General features: G+C 41.9%; 2 protein-coding genes across 3 annotated transcripts in view; one reads left to right on the forward strand and one right to left on the reverse strand.

The window, feature by feature from the left end:
* Positions 1-11,385, reverse strand: part of LOC119433088 (sulfhydryl oxidase 1-like) — a 94,911-nt gene extending 83,526 nt beyond the window's left edge. Inside the window, exons 1-2 of the mRNA XM_037700237.2 lie at positions 10,970-11,385; positions 2,424-2,518 (exon numbers count right to left, since the gene is read on the reverse strand). Of these exons, the coding sequence (XP_037556165.1) occupies positions 2,424-2,518; positions 10,970-11,216 (342 nt within the window). The 5' untranslated portion in view covers positions 11,217-11,385. The remainder of the gene's footprint in view (positions 1-2,423; positions 2,519-10,969) is intronic.
* A 239-nt stretch (positions 11,386-11,624) lies between these two features.
* Positions 11,625-19,530, forward strand: part of LOC119433108 (selenocysteine-specific elongation factor) — a 37,954-nt gene continuing 30,048 nt past the window's right edge. For both annotated transcript variants that reach the window (XM_037700262.2, XM_037700255.2), the window contains exons 1-3: positions 11,625-12,003; positions 16,821-16,990; positions 18,749-18,838. In XM_037700262.2, coding sequence (XP_037556190.1) covers positions 11,733-12,003; positions 16,821-16,990; positions 18,749-18,838 — 531 coding nt within the window. In that variant the 5' untranslated portion in view covers positions 11,625-11,732. The remainder of the gene's footprint in view (positions 12,004-16,820; positions 16,991-18,748; positions 18,839-19,530) is intronic.

Here is a 19,530-nt window from a genome sequence, read left to right on the forward strand (position 1 = left end):
TCATGGTGCGGAGATACCAGTTACTTATAGAGGACAGTGGTAAGAACAGCAGTTCACCTGGCTAAAGCTACATTTGGCACCGGCCGTCAAGAGTCATGGGCGCACCGAAGCAACTAAACCATTAAAAAATGTACTGCACAGAGGTTCTGAGAGAAAAACTGGGCGGCCGCCAGCGTCCGCGTAGCGAACGCGCGATCGCTAGCAGACGACGCGCTTGACAACGACAGCAAAATTGAAAACGTCGCGTTGTATAATCCATGCCTCAAATATATATGTTTGGCAAAATGGTTTAAACATACATTTGCAGTTGAAATAAAGCGCTATTTTAAGAGCGTACTATGCGCAATCGGCCTCGGCGCCCGCAGCGAAAGTACGTTGAATATGCCGCGGAGCGCGTCTCCGCCCCAATCCAGTTCGCTCGCAGCGCCCTCGCACTATTTTTCCACACGCGGCGCCTCAGCGGCAGAGCGCCGTTCGGCCCACTCGACCATTGTCTAGTACACTCTAGTTTCACCTGAAAGGCGAAGCATCAATTGCGATAGCAAATTTGTAGAGAGCTATACGGAGTAATGATATTAGCTTTATCAGCTGTATAAACTTGGACATGCAGCAGCACCGGCAACACGCAGAACTATTGTCGACGCCGTCGGCGTTTTGCCCGCGTTCGCTCAAAATGCGTGCGGCGTTGGTGACTGTTGCCGGAGCCTCTGATATAAATAGGCACTTGGTGCCGCAGCTAAACGTCGCCTCCCTTCCCTCCCCCCTCCCCCTCCCCCATGGCCTCTCGCGCGTCGGAAGAAGGCGCGTTTGCTCTACATATATGGTGATTGTAAAGGAGGAAAGAGACGCTTAATCTGCAGCCCTTAAGCGAGCACGGCGCAGAACGCGCGTTTGAGCGTTCACTCCCCGTGAAAGCGCGCGCCCCTCGCACCCTTTCACTCGCACATACAGCGTTCGGCGCGCGGCGACGATTTCATCTCCATTGACGTCATACGGAACCTCACGGCGACGGCGACGCCGACGGCAGAAATCTGCTTTTGAGTGTCCATATAATTGCTATCGCAATAATAAGCTGGCGCCAGCACGGCGGCGGGCGCGAGATGTGCGCACGGAGTCGAAGGCGAGAGAGCTACGAGGGAGTTGAGAGGGAGGGCGAGGGGAGCCACCGAAGCGCCGAGTTGATGATAAGTGGTTCTTGAGGGAAAGGGAAAGGGTTGGCGCTATCTTCTGCAGCCCTTGAGGGAGCACGGCTCAGCGCCAACCGAGTTGACGCGCAAATCCGCTTCCATGCCGCCCTCCTCTCTCACCTTCGACGGTCTCCGCGCGCACCCGTGTGCCGGCGCCGCCTGCTCGCTCCCTGAAGCTTCATTTTCTGTCGTTATCGGGAAGCGACCGTTAGCAGGCGTGGGCAGTTTCGTGGCCCGCGCTTGCTATGCGCTTGCGCGCCGCGATATTTCACGACTCGCACCGTTCGTGCATCGTGCTATGGTGCACGAATACTTCAAAAATACGTCCTTTTAATTCGAACAAATTTTCGGGCCCCTTCGAGTTCGAATTATCGAGATTCGACAGTAGTTTTAATTGTTTCGATGATACGAATTTCGGCTAATACGAATATTTTTCGTGACCCCGTGAGGTTCGTATCATCGAGCTTTTACTGTAGTCTGTGTGCGGTTGGTACCTTCACAATAACCGAGAACTCGGCCATGCTATGTTTATTTGTGAGCAATAACTCTAGCAGAAAACCTGATGCAGTCAAATCTTTCTCTAGAAAATAGTCTGTGTGTGGCTGGTATCTTCACAATAACTGAGAACTGGACCATGCTACATTTAGGTTCAAGGACTAATGGGCCAAACCAGGCCTGGTCAAGCCAGATTATGCCAAGCCGAGACGGGCCCGAATCTTACGGGCCCTGGCCAGGTACTGGCCAGGTTTGAAACTACCGGGCTGAGCTCGGGCAGGCCGTGCATGGCACTTTCGGGCTCAGGACAGGCTCGGACCAGGAAAAAAATTACCTGCCCAGTGCTCTAGTATGCAACACCACCTGGACTGAAAATAAGTATTTCTTCAGTTGAAATAAAACTGCACAAAAGAACACTTTCAAAGCAAATTAGTTGTGTAGAAGTTTGCCAGGTGGAGTAAGTTTCATCAAAAGGAAAGTAGGCATCACTCAAAAGTAGCAAAAAAAATGGCTAACTTCACTCTCACCCTACCATATGCTCATGATTCCTTCAGTTGATAGAACAACTGCCCCTGAAAGCACTGACGCAGACGTTGATACTCAGACTGTGACGAGTTTTTGTTCACCTGTGAAGCATTCTTTCCGAGAAACCCATATGGTGTTCCTTTATAGCTTCGTGCTACTCTCAGTTGGATGCCAACTTTCCCTCTCATGTCTTCTAATGCTAGTAAAATTACTCACTTTGATGGTAGGGTAAGAATTGATTCCATATGTGCGACAGAGCTGCATATTATCTACGCAGTCAACGACTGCAAGACTTATAACAGGCTTCCAACCTGCAATAATAATAATAATAAAGAACATCACTACACACATAAAACACATAAAAAGGCCACACAGCAAACTCACTTTCTTTAAAAGGGCCCTGAAACACTTTTTGAACATAGTAAGAAAATGTTCTCGATCTGTTAACGAGGCTCCAGTAAACATGTGAGCCAAATAATATTGCACTGCATGCAGCAGGGAATTCACAATCTCGTGTAAAAAGCAATGAAAAATCACTTGCTTTCTCCTTGGCAATGTTGTCACGCAGCATCATCGCAAGCAGCAGAGCCCACAACAGCTATTGGCTAATTTCATGATCGCGAGAACATTCTCAGTAATACAATTCTTGCTCATTTGAGTCCAATAAATGAAAAATAAATGTGTCTGCGATCTCAAAAAGACGGGAATACCATTTCATCTTTGCACTGCCGGTCTACACACTACAGTTGCGCATTACTGCGTCTGCTGTGCGTGGCCTTCAAGACGAAAAGCGTAACGCAGATACCCCGGCTGCCACAGAGTGCCGCCACTAGCCGTCTTGCTGCCAAGACGTTCAACCTTTGGGCGGGGCCAGTGGGACATTGCCCCCTTGTCTCCCCTGAGTAGCTTCCAGCGCGTTAGTGAAAATGAAAGGCGAGAGGAAGCCGCTGATCGGTCCAGTAACTATGTCTAATTTCACTTGTGCTTGAAGGATTCTAAAAATTTTTACTATGGCAGGAGATTTGCGAGGAGACGTAATTTGACAGTGATGTCATTCTACAATTAGTTAGAAAAGTGTTTCACGGCCCCTTTAATGATTAGCCAGCTTCCACAAGGCAGTGCATCAACACAATGGTGAAAGAAACAATTTTTATACACTAACGAGTACACACGCACAGCTCACGTTTTATGAGATATGTCGATGCAGCTCCCATGAGGACATCGCACGCAATTTGTCAAGTACTAGCATGCAGTACACATTATGCCTTCATCTTAATGATTACAAGTGACACCATTAGTTGGATTTGGCCTAAAGTGCAATGGTGGGAAGCAAATGTAACCATCAAAAGAACGGCCTAGTCTCAGCACAGCCGAAGTGCTATTTGTGCCTGATTTGCAAAAAAAAGAAAAAGAAAGAAAGAAAAGCTGCAAACAGCTGCGTTACCCACCAGTGGCAAGTCGTTTTTTCATCCACTTCCATTTCGATTAATTTATCATTTCTTTAATTCGCTTAGTAAGTACAAGTAATTTCCCCTATGTTGTCCTTGGTGTCTATGTTTGTTGGCTTCTTATGATATGATTAATGAAATCGGGCCCCTTGGTTCCCTTTCTTCTCGATCATGAAAAGAGAGGTTATTTGGAACAGTGTCCCATGTGAGGGGCACGAAATAGCATGGAATCTATCTTCTCTGTTTCCATGTTTTCCCCAGCTCTCTCACCACCTGTGAAATGGACAGACTACAAACTTGTCCAGGCCAACCTTTACACATTTTCTACATTAAGGTCTATTTCCTCTGCCCATAGGACACACGTCAAATGACGCCCTATATTCCCTTATAATATCTTTCTCTTATAACTACTTTATATAATTCCCTTTACTCCTTTTAAAGGTGCCCTGAACTGAACGACGCCTTGAGCTTGGTGAGAAAACATGACAGAGCTGTGAACATTTTAGCAAGTTTTTAGTTACACATGAAACATGGAGCTAACAAACGGCATGTAAAGACTAGCTACACCTCTTTCTGAAAACAGGGCTCCTCTTTGCCATTTTCTAAACTGCTGGCCGGCTCCTAGCTGATATAAGGAGACAGTAGTCCATAGACATCAGCCATAGGGCAGACATTTTAGAGCGCAGCTAGGCGCCCGTTCGTGCGGCAAGCGTAGGCATAACCGAGTGAACGAGCGCAGCGAAAGATGAAAGAGCAAACGCAAAGCACAGTAGAGGATGAAAGACGCAAGGGGGAAAGCAGAGGAGGACGGTATGGTGAAAGCGTGATAAGGAAAGCGTAGTGCGGCAACGATGGCTATGAGATGGCGCAAGAGTAGCGCGTGTCATCTGGTGGATTTGTCAGCGGCAGCTGCTATGAATCGCGCCCACACGTCACCCACGCGCTGGCTCTCGCAATCTCCAGATTAGCGAGGCAGTCGCGCCACACTTCGATCTATTTGCAATGTGCTTCACGAGACAGATTGTCCGCGTCAGCCAATATATCGCAAAATGAAAATACGTATAGAGCTGTGCTCAAATTCCACATTATGGAGTATCGCAACCGTCGGTGGATTTTTTTTTTACCACAAATTACTCGCACATGTGCACACCCTGCCAGATATGTCACAGATAATTAAGAATCCTTGCAACTCCTTTTTCACTCTTGGGGACCTTTGTCAGATGCCCATTTTGAAATGTTACAACTACACTGCAAAAACAAAAATAAAGAAAAACAAACATGAGCATGCTGGGCATTGTTATCAGCAGTGCCCACGCTGAGGTCAACAGATGAGTGGAGGGGGAAATGAGGATTGTAAATATTGCACTCCTAATTTCTTCATTCATACTATCCCAAAAATTGCCTAAACATTATATTTCTTGAAAGAAACTGCACTCCATCGAACATGTTTTTCAAGCTTTAACAAAAGGTGTTTCAGGGCCCATTTAAAAGATTTGCAATAAAAATTGAACACACAATGTCATTCTCTCAATTGCATAGTTGGAGCTTGGCAATGCCTCAGCTTAAATACAGAAGTCAAGTCAATATTTTTATCTGCTCTACAACTTCACATGTTGCAACAATTGCAGCAGCATGCAGCAGTTACTTGCAGCAGTGAATGTGAAGAGCCGACATATTGTATGTTGTTTGTAGTCAATGACTGGTTCACTGTTCACTTCATTCCCTTTAGACCACAAAAACACATCAAAGAAAAGCAAGCTGTCTAAATTTGGCTTTCTCATCGACAGTAGCGCACCCAGGATCTCTGCCAGGGGGGGGGTTGACAGTTTGCCAATACCATCTAACCAGCACTAATTTTGATTTCTTCACAGGAAATTGTCAAAAAAATGCGCTTTTTGTGAGTGTGCAGATGATTGCGCGTCTTACATCTTAGTTGCAGTACTCAAATGCGTAAGGAAAGAAAAGGGGTTAAACAAAAGGGGGGGTTAAGTCGGCCTCAGGGGGGGGGGGGGTTCCAACCCCCGAATCCCCCGCCGTCGGTGCGCCACTGCTCATCGACTAGGCACAAAAAGAAACACTAAAGCATCAAAAGAATTACAAGTACCATTATTTATAGGCACTACATGCTACTTCACCTTGACTTTGCCAAACATCCATCTTGCTCCTTTCTATGCTACCTTTTACACAACTTCCAACTCAACTCACTATGACAGATTGTTTTTGTTTAGATACCTTCATAATGCTTTTCTTTTTTCTAAAGATGTGTTTTTCTTGAACAGAATAAAAGAAAAGTAAACAAAAAAGTGCTCCAACCAAAAAAAAAAAAATACTGATCATCCTTTGTTCTACACAAAGGTGTATTGGCAGTGATTGGGAGCCACACTGTTTGCAGTTGACCTGTTTCCAGTGTGACGTCAAAACACCATCAAAACACGAAGATACAATGACAAGACCCCCTTGGAATAAAAGGTTCTGCTGCACTATGAAATGTCATAGCGTTGTTGGCTTACAGCCTCTGCCATGAACAGGTTAGTGAAATCCAAAACATATCTTTTTCATTTGCTATATTTATAATTTTTTATTCAGATAACTTTCACTTGCACGAAGCAATTTTACAATTATTCTTACATTCAAATCAGCACAGTAGTAAACAGGAACAACAACAAATAAGGTCAGCAAATATGTTGGAAACAACTTACAAGAAACACATTACAGCAAAATTACAATAACTGGAAGTTGAAAAACAATCACACTGTTGTTTTTAAACAGCCTCCTCTCATCATTTCAATTATATCATTACAGCCACTATGACTCCAATGCATTAAAGTAATTCTAATTTTATAAATATAGAACTCAGAAAAGCATTTGAATAGACAGAGTTACTGGGACATTCAAGAAATCAAAAGTGCTACAAACTGCTAGTTAAAGGTAGGCTAAAAAATAATAATACTTGATGGTCAGAAAGGCTTCGGCATGTGCAGCATCAAAGCAACAAACCTAGCATCAATGTGGGCACTGTTTATAGCAGTAGAATTTGTAATGTTGGCCTAGTGCAATCCTTTCTGAATAAAAGCATAAACTTTTCACGCCCTCATATATTTACCTTTGTATAACAAGTGCGCATATGTGTGTTCAAGTAACCTAGAAGAACACTTGTCAGAAAAAGAATAAAAGTCCGCACTATAATGGATGTCTTTCCATGCCAAGCTGCTGTTACAGCAGGTGTTCTAGCCAGCCTCTCAATCAAAGTCATGTCTTCTATAGGTGCTTTATGCAATGCTTCAGCACACTTTTAAAGATGCACACGACAGCTCAAGAACTTCTTTGGCCTCATTCCAAGTGCCACATGTTTATTGCTTTACGACTTATTGCCTGCCTTTTATTCTGCCTGAGAGGAGATTGCCTGTTTTTAACTTTACCATTAACAGGAAAAATAATTTAACAACAAATTAGATTGTTAGATTCTTATTTTTTTCTGTTAAAGCTAGGGCTAGATAATGCATTGGTGTCATAATGGCAGTAATGATAGGGTTCAGCATTTGCAGTTCTTAATTTTTAATATTCAGCATACATTTTTGTTTTGACCTGCTTTATCTGAGAAAATAACTTTCGCTTTCTATTGGAGACTTCTTTTTCACACACAAAAGTTTAGTGTCTTCTTTCATAAACAATTTTACTCACAGAAAAACTTGTTATTCTTTCTATATGTGTAAATTTATATACGTATACCTCTCAGGCACTGTGCGCACAATTGTGCAAGTCAGGATAATGCACCAAAAGCAAAAAAAAATAATGGTATTTAAAATGTGTCACATACATCTTGAAATATTTCTGACTGGGCCTGTGCTGCAAGCTTAAATAGTTTGTGTAAATTTTTTTTAGGAAAACAAGTTGGAATGTAGATGGGTCAGTGTTTTCTCTCGGTGTCACAATGTCATCATGTACTGAGTTCATTACTTTGGTTGTCTTTCACAATGTTTTATATCAAGCATGTTTTTCAAGTGGTTGGACAGGTGCTTTCCAAGTATGCCAGACATAAATTAGTTGTTCTCATATCTGGCACCCATGTAGAAGGTCCTCGCATGCAGTCCACATTCCGTAAAACTCACTGAAGCGTATTTCACTGCAATGTAATGAAATACATAGTACATAATGAAATAGGCTTCAGTGAGTCAGGAAAATTCCTGATACATTCTGCAGCTGTACGCTTCTCATGATTTTGAAGATTAAAGAAATGCAGCGAAACAAGATTTTCTATAGACAGAATTAATTGGCACCAGAAGGGGCTATGAAGGTTTGCCTGTTCTCAGCTGATACTTGTTATACATTCAGTCAGCATGACACATTACACTACATGTTTGGTTTCTCTTTAATGGCTGGAAAGTTGCCATAACATAGCCTAGTGTTATCAGGTTTGTGTAAACATGGTGGCTGAAAAGCACAGATACTGCTGTGCAATGTATGCATAATGCCAAATGCCAACACAATATTAAAATAGTGTGCAAGCATGGGTGCATTCATACATTTTCATCTTAAAATGCACACACGTGGTCTGCGACACAGGTTATTTCATTAGACAAGTGAACTCATTGTAAAACGATGTAGGAACACTCGCAATGCACATATGAAGCGAAAAACTGGTTGGGCCATATTTATTCCTTCATTAAACAGGTATTCAATGACAAGGGTTCTGTTGTAATGGCATTTGATTGTAATGACCATTAAATGAGTGAATGCACCCAACAATGTAGAACACATGCTGCCAAATAGCAATAAGTTAGCCACTGCAAACAAAACTGTCAACTTTTGTTTCGCAAGGATACAAAATATGGTTGGAAGTTGAGGTCAGAACTCTCAACTTAGCCGTAATAGCAAGAAACCTCAGATGTTTTTTTTTTTTTTTTTTTTTTTTTTTTTTTTTTTTTTACTGATATCAAATTTATGATTTCAATAAAACGAAGTCTATTTAATGCTGCATTCATAGACGAGCACTAATTATGAGTTATGTCTGCGCCAATTCTATGTGACGACACTTGAAAATTACATAGTTCTCGTAGCTTGCCTGCACACTGTTTTTTTTTTACTATATCTCACTCATGCATTGACCTTTCCCTCGTTAATACAGAAATTCCAAACCTAAACTGGGGGCACCATTTGAGAGTTTTTCAGTAAACAAGGATGCTGAACGCAGCACAACTAGTTTGCTTGATAAATATTTCCACATTCTATAGCAAGTTGCAAGAGCCTTTTTTTTTCTGCTCCCATTGATGAAGCTTTTAACAAAATTAAATGCTCCGACTATACCCTTAAATGGCTTTGAAACAGCCTTACATAATGATATATCACAGTAATGACCGTACAGACTGTTGTAGCACATTAATGACACATTTACCTCTGCCGTGCTGTCTGATAAGTAAGGTAATATGCATAGTGGCTTTATAATTTAATACTAAAAACACCATAAAAATTCCATCAATATGCAGTGGAGGTAAATAAAGCTTTCTCATTTCTCTTACGGTGACCTTATGAAGCTTAAATCTCTCTAATCTAACAAAGTGATTGTTACAAGGACATTTCAGGAAAATATTTAGCTGGAAACCATGAACAGACTAAGAGGAAAAAAGACCTGTAATATAGAGATGTGCGGACACTTTCAGAATTATTTCTTATGTCAGTAATCAATATATGAATGAATCTGTAAAATAGTTTCAATGGTAGGTTACTTAGTGCCTGCCTTCATTACTAATATTATTATTATTATTATTGTTGTTGTTGATGATGATGTTAATGTTGCTGACATTCCTTATCAGTCTGGAACTGTACCAGCATCTCATTTTGCCCAATTATTCAAGACTCATTGCATAAGCTTGCAGCATCATGGGGAATCGGACACACAATCACTTTATCCTAAGCTAACAATGACTAACCCCACTCTTTAATCACTTACGAGTTTGACGGCAACCAGACGAATAACACACGCTAAGTAGACGAAATGTTCGTCCAAAAATGAAGAGTGAACACAGTTCTCCCCTTCCCCCAGCCTAGTGCCTTCCATCAAACTAAAACTGGGCCAGGATAACATAATGATGCTATCCCAATGCTATCTCTTTTCATGCTTTATGAGTGGTCCAAGCAGCCCTCCACCCACGGTATCACTGGGATATGCCAGTCATGAACGGTGGCAATAGAATCGAGCAAAAGGAATCCTTACAATATACTAGCCCTAGATACTGGCCATGGTCACATAACCAATGAGAGCCTAGCGTTTCAAAAACTGTAAAAGCTTGGTAGGAATTTTTTTACTTCTATCATGAACATTAACTTTAGGACGTACAGACCTTAAAAGACAAATCTTGCTAATTTTTCTGAATGGTATGGGTTTACATCACACTAAGAGCAGCCTGCATTGCTGCAACTGTCAGTGACTAGCTTGTGGTAGGCTTTTCTGCTACAAATTCTTTAGCTAGTAGGTGGACTGGTAGCTTCAAAGCATCGTTTTGGCTTAATTGCATTCCTACTGTTGCTCAGAAGCAAAGCACAGTTCTAGTGCCTTTTCTACTATGATGAGCGGGTGTAGCAGCCTCATGTTTCCCTGTAGTTCAATTAACATTTTTTCTGGTGGAAGACAAGAAAAAAAATTTTTCTTATTTGAAGACGGCAGTCCAGAAGATGGCTTTTTACCACATCAGCAGCCAACATGTTAAGAGGACAACATCGTTAACCTGGAAAGCATTGCTAAAGAACTGAACCTCAAAAAAGGCGAGAACTTGTGCCGGCTGGTGTGTCACGCTATGATTTTGAAAAACCAGTGCCAGGACGATCAATGCACAAAGAAATGAAAGTACACACACAAAGCACTGTGTGCATCCTCTCTTTGCCTTGAACTTCGTCTTAGCGCTGGTCTTCCGAAATCTGAGCTATTATCAGAGACTTTGAATAAAAGCCAAATCAATGTCGTCAACGCTAATGAAACTATTCATCATAAATTGCGTGAGACATAGCGATTACTAAGTGCGTTTCTGCTGTAACTTAAAATGAGTATGCGCCGAAGACAACGCAATCATAGCCGTTTCAACAGACGAGCAAAACCCGCGACTTAGCCGTATTCCCTTTCTAGCATTGCGTGTAATACGAGCATGGACGCGTTTGTAAGGATCAGCCTTTTTCTTCTAATCTGCAACCTTGAGATAAAATGCAGCAGTGGGACACCACATATCTAAGGCTCAGAGCACAGCAAGAGCATCCGGTTTCAAGTGTCGTGCAGAAGGCGCGCGCCATGCGCTTTCATAAGCTGTTTTTAAAAAACGCACCCACCTGCAATGTCATTGGCAAATGCCTTAAATATCGGGGAGAATTTGATGCAGTGGCCGCACCAGTGGTTGTAGAACTGTACAAGCCAGGCATTCTCCTTGTTGAGGATCACCTTATGGAAAGTCATTGTATCGAGGACCTGAAGCGGCATGGAAGGATCGTACAAGCTCGCAGATCCAAGCGCGGAACTCACGCTGCCCAAAAGCAGGATCCCAGCGCCCAGAAAACATAACTTAATACTACCACTCATTCCCAGACGCCGTGGCGTGACCAAGCACGCCAACAGCGTTAACCAACACTTAAGAATGTCCAAACTACCGCGCTCAGCTGTTCCCGGCAGCGAAAAGTCGACAGACGAGAAGCAAGTTCTACCCTTCTACGTTCACGCATACAACAGCCGACACAGTAGTGCAGACGGCGCAGAGAGAAGGGAAAGGGGAAAGATAAAGCGAAATTAAAAGCAAAAGATCACAGTGCGACCTCTGCGTTCATTTACACGTCATGCAAACACGTACCAATTGTATCTCAATTTTTTTCCCATTCTTTGCGAACAAAAGAGAAAATTATTTAACAAACAACGTTTTTTTGTGGCGTCTGCGCAATAAACGAGGCGCGGCCGAAATACCAAAAGACGGAATACGTCCAAGACAAGGTCCAAAGCAGCCAAGATGTCGACAGTTTCGATTTCCGGGCATATGGTAGTGGCGGTGTTTACTGCAGTGCTTGAATAGTGTTGTTATCGTGTCGCTCGTTTTTATTGCACAAAATGGTATTAGATACCTTCAACCTAAACGTTGGAGTGCTTGGACATGTGGACAGTGGGAAGACGTCCCTGGCAAAATCCCTAAGCACGACGGCGAGCACAGCGTGCTTCGACAAGAACCCTCAGAGCCAATCGCGCGGCATCACACTCGATCTCGGTTTCTCGTCTTTTCAAGTAGAAGCTCCCGAGCACTTGCAAAGCCAGTGCCGACATCTTCACTTCACCCTTGTCGACTGCCCTGGGCATGCTTCGCTCATACGTACAATTATTGGTGGTAAATTATTCTGATATCTGTTGCTCAAACTGCACATACGAGACGTTTTGTAGATACCGTCCTCGATATCAAGGCTGAATCACTGATAGTGGCTTAACATATACTCAAGTATCGTAACTGCTGCGAAAAACTCTACACATTTTACAAATAATGTATTAAAAAAAAAAAGGTACAAGTTAAGAACACTTAAGAAAAGCAAAGTGGCATGTGTTATCGTAGCACGAAGGTTTTATCTTTCTAGCACACTCGTACAAGATGCTCAAAGAATCCGTCTAATATAAAATACTAAATACTAGAAAATGGGTTTGCTCAGTGGAGGATTAAGTACCCAAATTACAAATCTATTTGAATAGAGTACAAAGTACTGACAAACATATTTTGATACTTTCAGAATACTAGACTATACAAACAATACTAAGTTCTGCATCATTGAAATGCTTAATTTTGTCAAGCAAAGCATAGGGCTGAACTACCAAAAACTTTTGTTCGCCCATGGAGAGAGCTGCTTTCCAAATTTGCGTTGGACAGCCTTTCCACTTCCTTTTTATTAGACTTTCCTGCAACATAGAAAAGCCGCTCTATGGATGTGCTCAACGTCACAGTAATGTTGTGCTTGAGAATAAGCTCTGAAAGGCAGGGGTGCTTCAATATAGATATTACATCTTGGTCCTCACTGCCATATACTCAAGGCAGGCGTGTAATGCTTGCACAGCTGCCCTTTCAGTAATGTCCGTAGCCGAGTTGTGGAAGAAAAAGTCATCTTGTGCCGCACCTTGTTGCTTCTTTTTATTTAGTGCAGAGCAAGTCAGCTGCAGAGCAAACCTCGATCACCACTTCGTCCAATGTGGTTATACCAACACAGTTGCACACAGCCACATAATGACAGATAGCTGCGTGTCTGCTTTTGGTGTGCTGATTTTGTGACAGGTGTTACAAAATAAGGGCACGATGATGTCATGATAAGAGTTCGTAAAAAGCCAGTACAAATCGTGAGTCAAGTACTTAACATGGCAATATATTTCTGTACCTGCAACCAGTCAACTCTGGTTGAAGTATTTTGAAAAGTATCTTAAAAAAGGGTACAAGATACCACAAAAAGTATTTAAGTTACGGTACCAAATACTGCTTTGCAAAAGCATTTCTAAAATGCCAAAATAAGCATAAAAGTATTTAAAATGCTGAGTAAAGTATTTCAGATATGAAAAAGTCTGCTTTCTAGCCTTATATCCTAAAGAAATCCAAAAAGAATTGCAGAAAAAGAAAAAAAACATTCCACTGCTTGGCACCATACCCACGATTCTTATATGCAGTGCTCAGTAAGATTATCTTAAGAGATGGCTGGCCAGGGGGGGAGGGGAGGGGGTATTCTGTAAGTGACCACTTAATTGACATGTCCACTTCTGCTAAAGTGCTAATTGGCAGAGGGTGATGTCTCTCATGCATACCCCAGCCCAGCCAGTCAGAACATCAGCAGCAGACGAAATGGACATGTCCACTTGGTGGACACTTACAGACTACCCCCGCCCACTCCCAGTTCTTTACAGCCGCTGTCATAGCTCATTGGGAGAGCACCGTATTATCCTCACCAGTTGTGTGTGATCTCTTCTAAAATATAAACACATTGTTTCCCCACTTCTATTAGGTGAGGAAATAACATTTGTTGTGCACTGAATTTTTTTTCACTGAACATAGACTATTTCGGTGTATTCATGTTACGAACCCCTTGTTTTCATGATTTAACTAACCAAAAGAAAAGCAGTGCTGAAAAATTTGTGTTCCAATTGCCTCACCTCAGCATACTTGGTGTACCTTTTGGCTCTCTTTGGAAAGTTCTTTGACAGATTAGCTAACTTTTGCATTTATTTGGAACTACTGTATTAATTCCCTGTGTGTACACGTCGCATTGGCTTAACCCTTTCTGCTACATCTTAGTAGCATTGTTGACAATAGAGCCATTACCCACAACAAAAGCGGCACAGTATAGAGGACGGGACAAGGGAGCAACAAATGATAGTACTAAACTGTCAGTCAAATGTTTATTGTTAAAGGAGTACTGAAACATATTTTAAAAGATGTACAAACTGTACCACATGCTTACCTATTGTAAAAGCATAAGACCTATACTCTATCTCAGTAGTTCCTTGCAGCACTGTGGAAGCTGCAGGGCTCCTTAGCCAATAGGAAGGCTGGATGCCCCTCAGAAAGTGTTCATCCACACCGCGTTGTCTACTCAGCGCCTGCTTGTCATCTCGTTGATATATGCTCCATGGTTAGTCAAATGATGCAACAAGTGTTTTGGCATTGTAACCACAAGCTGGTGTTTACATGAACGTGACAGCAATGCTTTGCTTTATCTGTACGCTTTCTCAGCAGTTTCTTGTAGCTTCCTTAGCCATTAGTAAGGGCGCATGCCCTTATAATTGTTCACCCACGCCACATCGTCTGCTTGGGGTCTGATTACTACTGTCATTACGTACCATACTAGAGCATAGTAGTAAATTATTAATGTAGTGACCAATTAGCCCTTTATAGCATTCCGCGTCGGCGACGCATCACCAGTGCTAATGCTGTGCCACCATCTGCTAACTGGAAACCAAGCCACTTTTACGGCTCAGCACCACCTCTGTAGTTGTAGCACTGTCAAACAAACAGCTGATCTCAATAATGACAAAACATACCTAATGCTGTGCCCTCAGCATGAGATGAGACTAAGCGGTGACAGATTTTACCACTTATTTCTTGCTGTCAAGGCGGAGAGCTAGTGAAAAGCGCGAATTCAGATCAAAGCAGGCGGTCTGGGCTGTATTGGCGCTGCCATGTTGCTACATAATCACGGTTAGGGCGGCTATTACAATTAGTGTCGGTAACCCCCACAGTAATTCATGGTACATGACATGCATGCACAAAAGGCTTAACATGTCACGTATCGCTGCAACTTATCATGTACGAACCAAAAATAAAACTGTTTAATCCCGTCATTAATAAGACAGTTATGCCCGGATCTGTATTCCGCTGGGGAAGGATATTGCCTGTGTACACTCCGTACCTTCGGTAGTGCTGCAAGTTATCTGCGAGATAGAGTATACCAAGTGAAGGTTGGAAAACACATATTGTAATTTCATACTAAAGTTGGTCTCAAAATGCCATGCTTGGCATCATCAACATTATCGTGACATCGTGACACAGAGCAAGACTTGCTGACATTGTATAATAATAATGCTATGTATGGTGATCTTGCTCGTCAAAAAGTAAGCAAGGGTGCTGCTGACATTCTTCTGGTCGTGCTCGCATGCGGCAGCCACAGCAATCGCAGGAATGGAGTCAGCTCCTGTGTCATGATATCATGATGCATCCACCTCTTGGGTACTAAAGCCAGAACTGGTTCATAGAAAGAAGTATTATAATAAATTATTTATGTCACTGTGATGCTTGCCAGTGTATTTTATAGTGTTTAGAGGGTTTAGACGTTCATTTAATGCAAGAACATGAGAAGCTAAAAATTATATGTCAGTACTATGCTCACTGCACTTATGATAAATGTGTGTAGCTTTGTCATGTCCTTTATGCACATTTATTTTTAGTCATAAACCAGGTCTCTAGTTTCTTATGATAGAGAGAGAATAAAGTTTATTTAAAGAGCAGACGACAATGGTCGTCCCTAGGTGGGCGGTGTCCTTAGTCCAGGACTCTGTGGTCCCTCGCCGCCTCTCGCACTGTGTTCGCCAGTCGAAGCTGGTCCTCAGGGCACCAGCTGGTCAGCAGGGGCTTATTAGATTCATTCATTTCACTTGAACTTCCTGAGGTAGCAGGAGATGCTGCATTTGCGATTTATTTTGTTGGTGCACACATCAGCATCTGTACATAGCCATTCATTTCATGTTGTGCAGGCTTTGTGCAGAGGAGCTTGTGGGAGGGGTGGTTCTGGCTTTGTGCAAAGGAGGCTGGGCTTATTCTGCACTACCAAAGAACTGGCATGAATTATGTAGTTACAAAGCATAGGGCGTATGCTTCGTAAACTTATGCTGATGTCATCACAGCTGCCAAGCTGAAGCACAGCCAACTTGGTGAGAACCTTCACCCTAATCCAATCGACCTATGTCCAAGTTATTTCTACCAGTGCTATGGAAGCTGTGAATGGTGCTCCAACATGGCCTTTGTGGTATGACATCCAAGCTGCCTATAAGCAGATTTGGGCTTGTTGCCTTATCCCTGTCACATAAAGTGTTCCACAGTTATTTGTCACAATGTTTTTGGACTTTGGCTTGTTTGCGTACTTTTGATTTGAAAGATAATAAGCTTATGTAAATTCTTGCTTTCATATTTCGTCTAGTTTAGTAACTTCTGCAGGTTCCTCAACTTGTGCACTGATTCAACTGTGCAGCTCTTTTTCCAAATGCAAACAAAAAGTTATCACCATTATTGTTTAAGCAAGGTGCCATGGCAGTCAAAGATTGTAACAAGTTTTTAACCAGTTTTCATCAGTGTCTCAAATAAATTGAGCAGTCTTTCAAAATGCTCAATTTCAAAATGGGTATTCTAGGTACCTGCAGTAGACATAAATATAGGCTGATGATGATGATGATTCTAGGTACAACAAATTCTTAAGTGGAATGAGAGAAATTTTAAAATAATCTGGCCAATATAAAGTTCCTGCTCATTGTGAGCTTATTTTTAGACACCAAACAACACTTATGTTATTTCAAGGCAGCTATCCACTTGTTGGCCGTGGTAGATTTGACCACTTTGAACTAATCACCTGAAGTAGTATTCTTTTGTAGCCATTTTTTTAAAAGCACATGTTCGCTATCTGTTTCCAGGTGCCCAAATAATTGACTTGATTATGTTGGTGATAGACGTGACCAAGGGTATTCAGACTCAGACGGCTGAGTGCCTTGTCCTTGGTGAAATAACCTGCGACCACATGCTCTTGGTTCTCAACAAGATTGACCTGCTTCCAGAAGCTGATAGAGACAAGCAGATTGACAAGGTTGTACTCCTTTTCCCACATCCGCATCCTTTGATGAGAACTTTGTTACCTCTGTCAAATACCTGCCACCAAATACCACCTCTGGGTAAACATTAAAAGCCAGTGAGTTGTATAATACTTGGTTCTTGCATGTTGTACTGGTAATATGCCCAGTAAATCACACTCTTTATGGCAGTTTAAAAGAGCCCTGCAATACTTTTGTAATGAAACTTTAAATATCTTCTATATAAGAGATAGATTTCCTCACTGCAAAAACTTTTCCAAGCCATTTTGTATCAGCAAAGCTAAAATTTGCTCTTTGCCACCTTTGAGGCTTTCCTTCTCTTTCATCATTTCTACTAAACAGGAAGCTGCTGTTCTCACTTGCAGTGGTAGGGCTCCACCCATAGACAAATCACTGAATTTTTTTGCTATTTTAAGTTTTACACTGAACTTTTGCTACATTTCTGATAGGTTTATATTAAATATGGACATGAAGGATGACAAGAATTTTGAACAGCCACAAGGAAGGACACATAAGAGAAGGACAAACCTCCTTTTCTTCAGGATTGTACATTCTCTTGTGTGTGGTAGGGCAGCACAGGCACTCACATTCTAATGAAGGCAGAATGTGAAAATACTCATGTACAACCTCCCGCATTTTAACTATATTGCGCGAGCCTCCATCACGCATCATTTTAGCGCCTTTAATCGGCGATAATCCGCGAGACCGGCAGAAGTACTCTCAAGCGCACTAAGCATTTCCTGTGCAAGAATCGTCTAATGCGATGTTCCCTTCAGGACGACGCACGACCACGTTATAGTGTTCTCGTGCGATATAGTTAAAAATAAAGGAGGCTGTACTTAGATTAAGGTGCACATTAAAGAACCCGAGAAGGTTAAAGTTAATCCATAAACCTCCACAGCAGCATCTTTCACAGCCCCGACATGATTTTGGGCATTAAATCTTATCATTCAGTCGGTCAGGTTGATAGATCAGTCAGTCAGTTGGTGAGCACATTTAGTTACAATGGCATAAAAGTTTTGCAGGATCCCTTTAGTATTTGTGTAGCCATATGCGTACTCATTTTATACTAGCTTGATAATATTGGGCTAATAGTGCTAAGATGGTATCAAAATGTTTGTGAAATTGTATCAAAATATTTTTTGTTACATTAATATCTTGTTTATCTTTTCTTTATAAAGGAAATGTGCTTTACTCATCTGTTAGCTCACACTTGTTCCTAATTGCTTGCAAATATGTCTGATTAGTATGTATAAGTAAGCGTACACTCATAAATATTGACGCGAAATAAGTTGGCACGTGGTGACACTGGCCCCTTGAGGCAAGAACGATGAAGTTCGTGGTTGCGCACGCGCTCTCCGAGCTCCAGCCATTATTAAAGGCTGACGTGTTTTTTGAATATCTGTTGCTGGTCAACTATTCTAGCTGTACTAGCTGGGTGACAATATGTTGTCCATTGGACACGTACCATCTTAAACCACAGCACTTTCACACTAAGGCTATAATAATATGCTTCTTTTCATCCAGTTCAATACCAACCTAATTATCTGCCATGCTGATTGTTGAACACTGGCAATAGTCAGAATCAATAGCCAGAGACATATGGCAAAATGAAGCTGATTAGAGCAGAACAAGAACATTGTTGTATTTACCAGCCCAGGGGTATTTTGTTCACTTCTGCTTCAAGTAGATAAAACAATGAATTGGTTGGTGGCTACATCAGATCATTTTGACATTTTTTTGTTTTTTTACAGATGACAAAAAGGTTAAAAAAGACTCTGGAGAAGACCAAATTTGCCAATGCAGCTGTTATACCTGTGGCCGCAAACCCTGGTGGAGCAGATGTAAGCAACCTGCTGAGTGTTATGCTTTGACCGATGTGTATGAATATGTGCCTGAGACGATGACCTCTACCTATGTGCATATCGTACTGAAAATTTAATTTGCTCTTTGACTATAAATTAAAGATGGCATCTCAACTTGCTGTTGGCTCAAGCATAATTTGTCCTTGCAGACAAACCTTTTGTAAAAATATGCAAAGTTGTCCAAGATACTGTCTTGTCCAGTTCTCTGTCATGTACCATAAAAGCAAAAAGTAAAGGCAACAGTAGGTGATTCTGCTAGATCTCAACACAATGAATGCTGATAAAGTGAATTATTAGAACAAATTAAACATTTGGCTGGCTATACTATATGTTAATGGGCATTCTACTAGTCATGTGCATGTACGTACATGCACGCAGCTTGCTGCACACATGCAGCTTGCTAAAATGAAAGCAACCAGCAAGGAAAAGTGCCATAGTAGAAAACGTGGCATAGGCTCAAGGATGGCTCACTGCACAAACATGTGCATGAAGTACAGGCAGGCAGTTCAGTGCGGTGAACATCAGTGGTCATTCGATGGAATGTGGCGATAACTCTACAAAGATGCACATGAATACAGTGAAACCAGATGATAAAAGAGGTCTCATATAAAAAAATAACATGACTGCTTAAAAGTCATGGCACTGCACAGAAAAATGCATGCACTGTTCAG

Source organism: Dermacentor silvarum, chromosome 1, assembly GCF_013339745.2.
Source record: "Dermacentor silvarum isolate Dsil-2018 chromosome 1, BIME_Dsil_1.4, whole genome shotgun sequence".
Lineage (NCBI taxonomy): Eukaryota > Metazoa > Arthropoda > Arachnida > Ixodida > Ixodidae > Dermacentor > Dermacentor silvarum.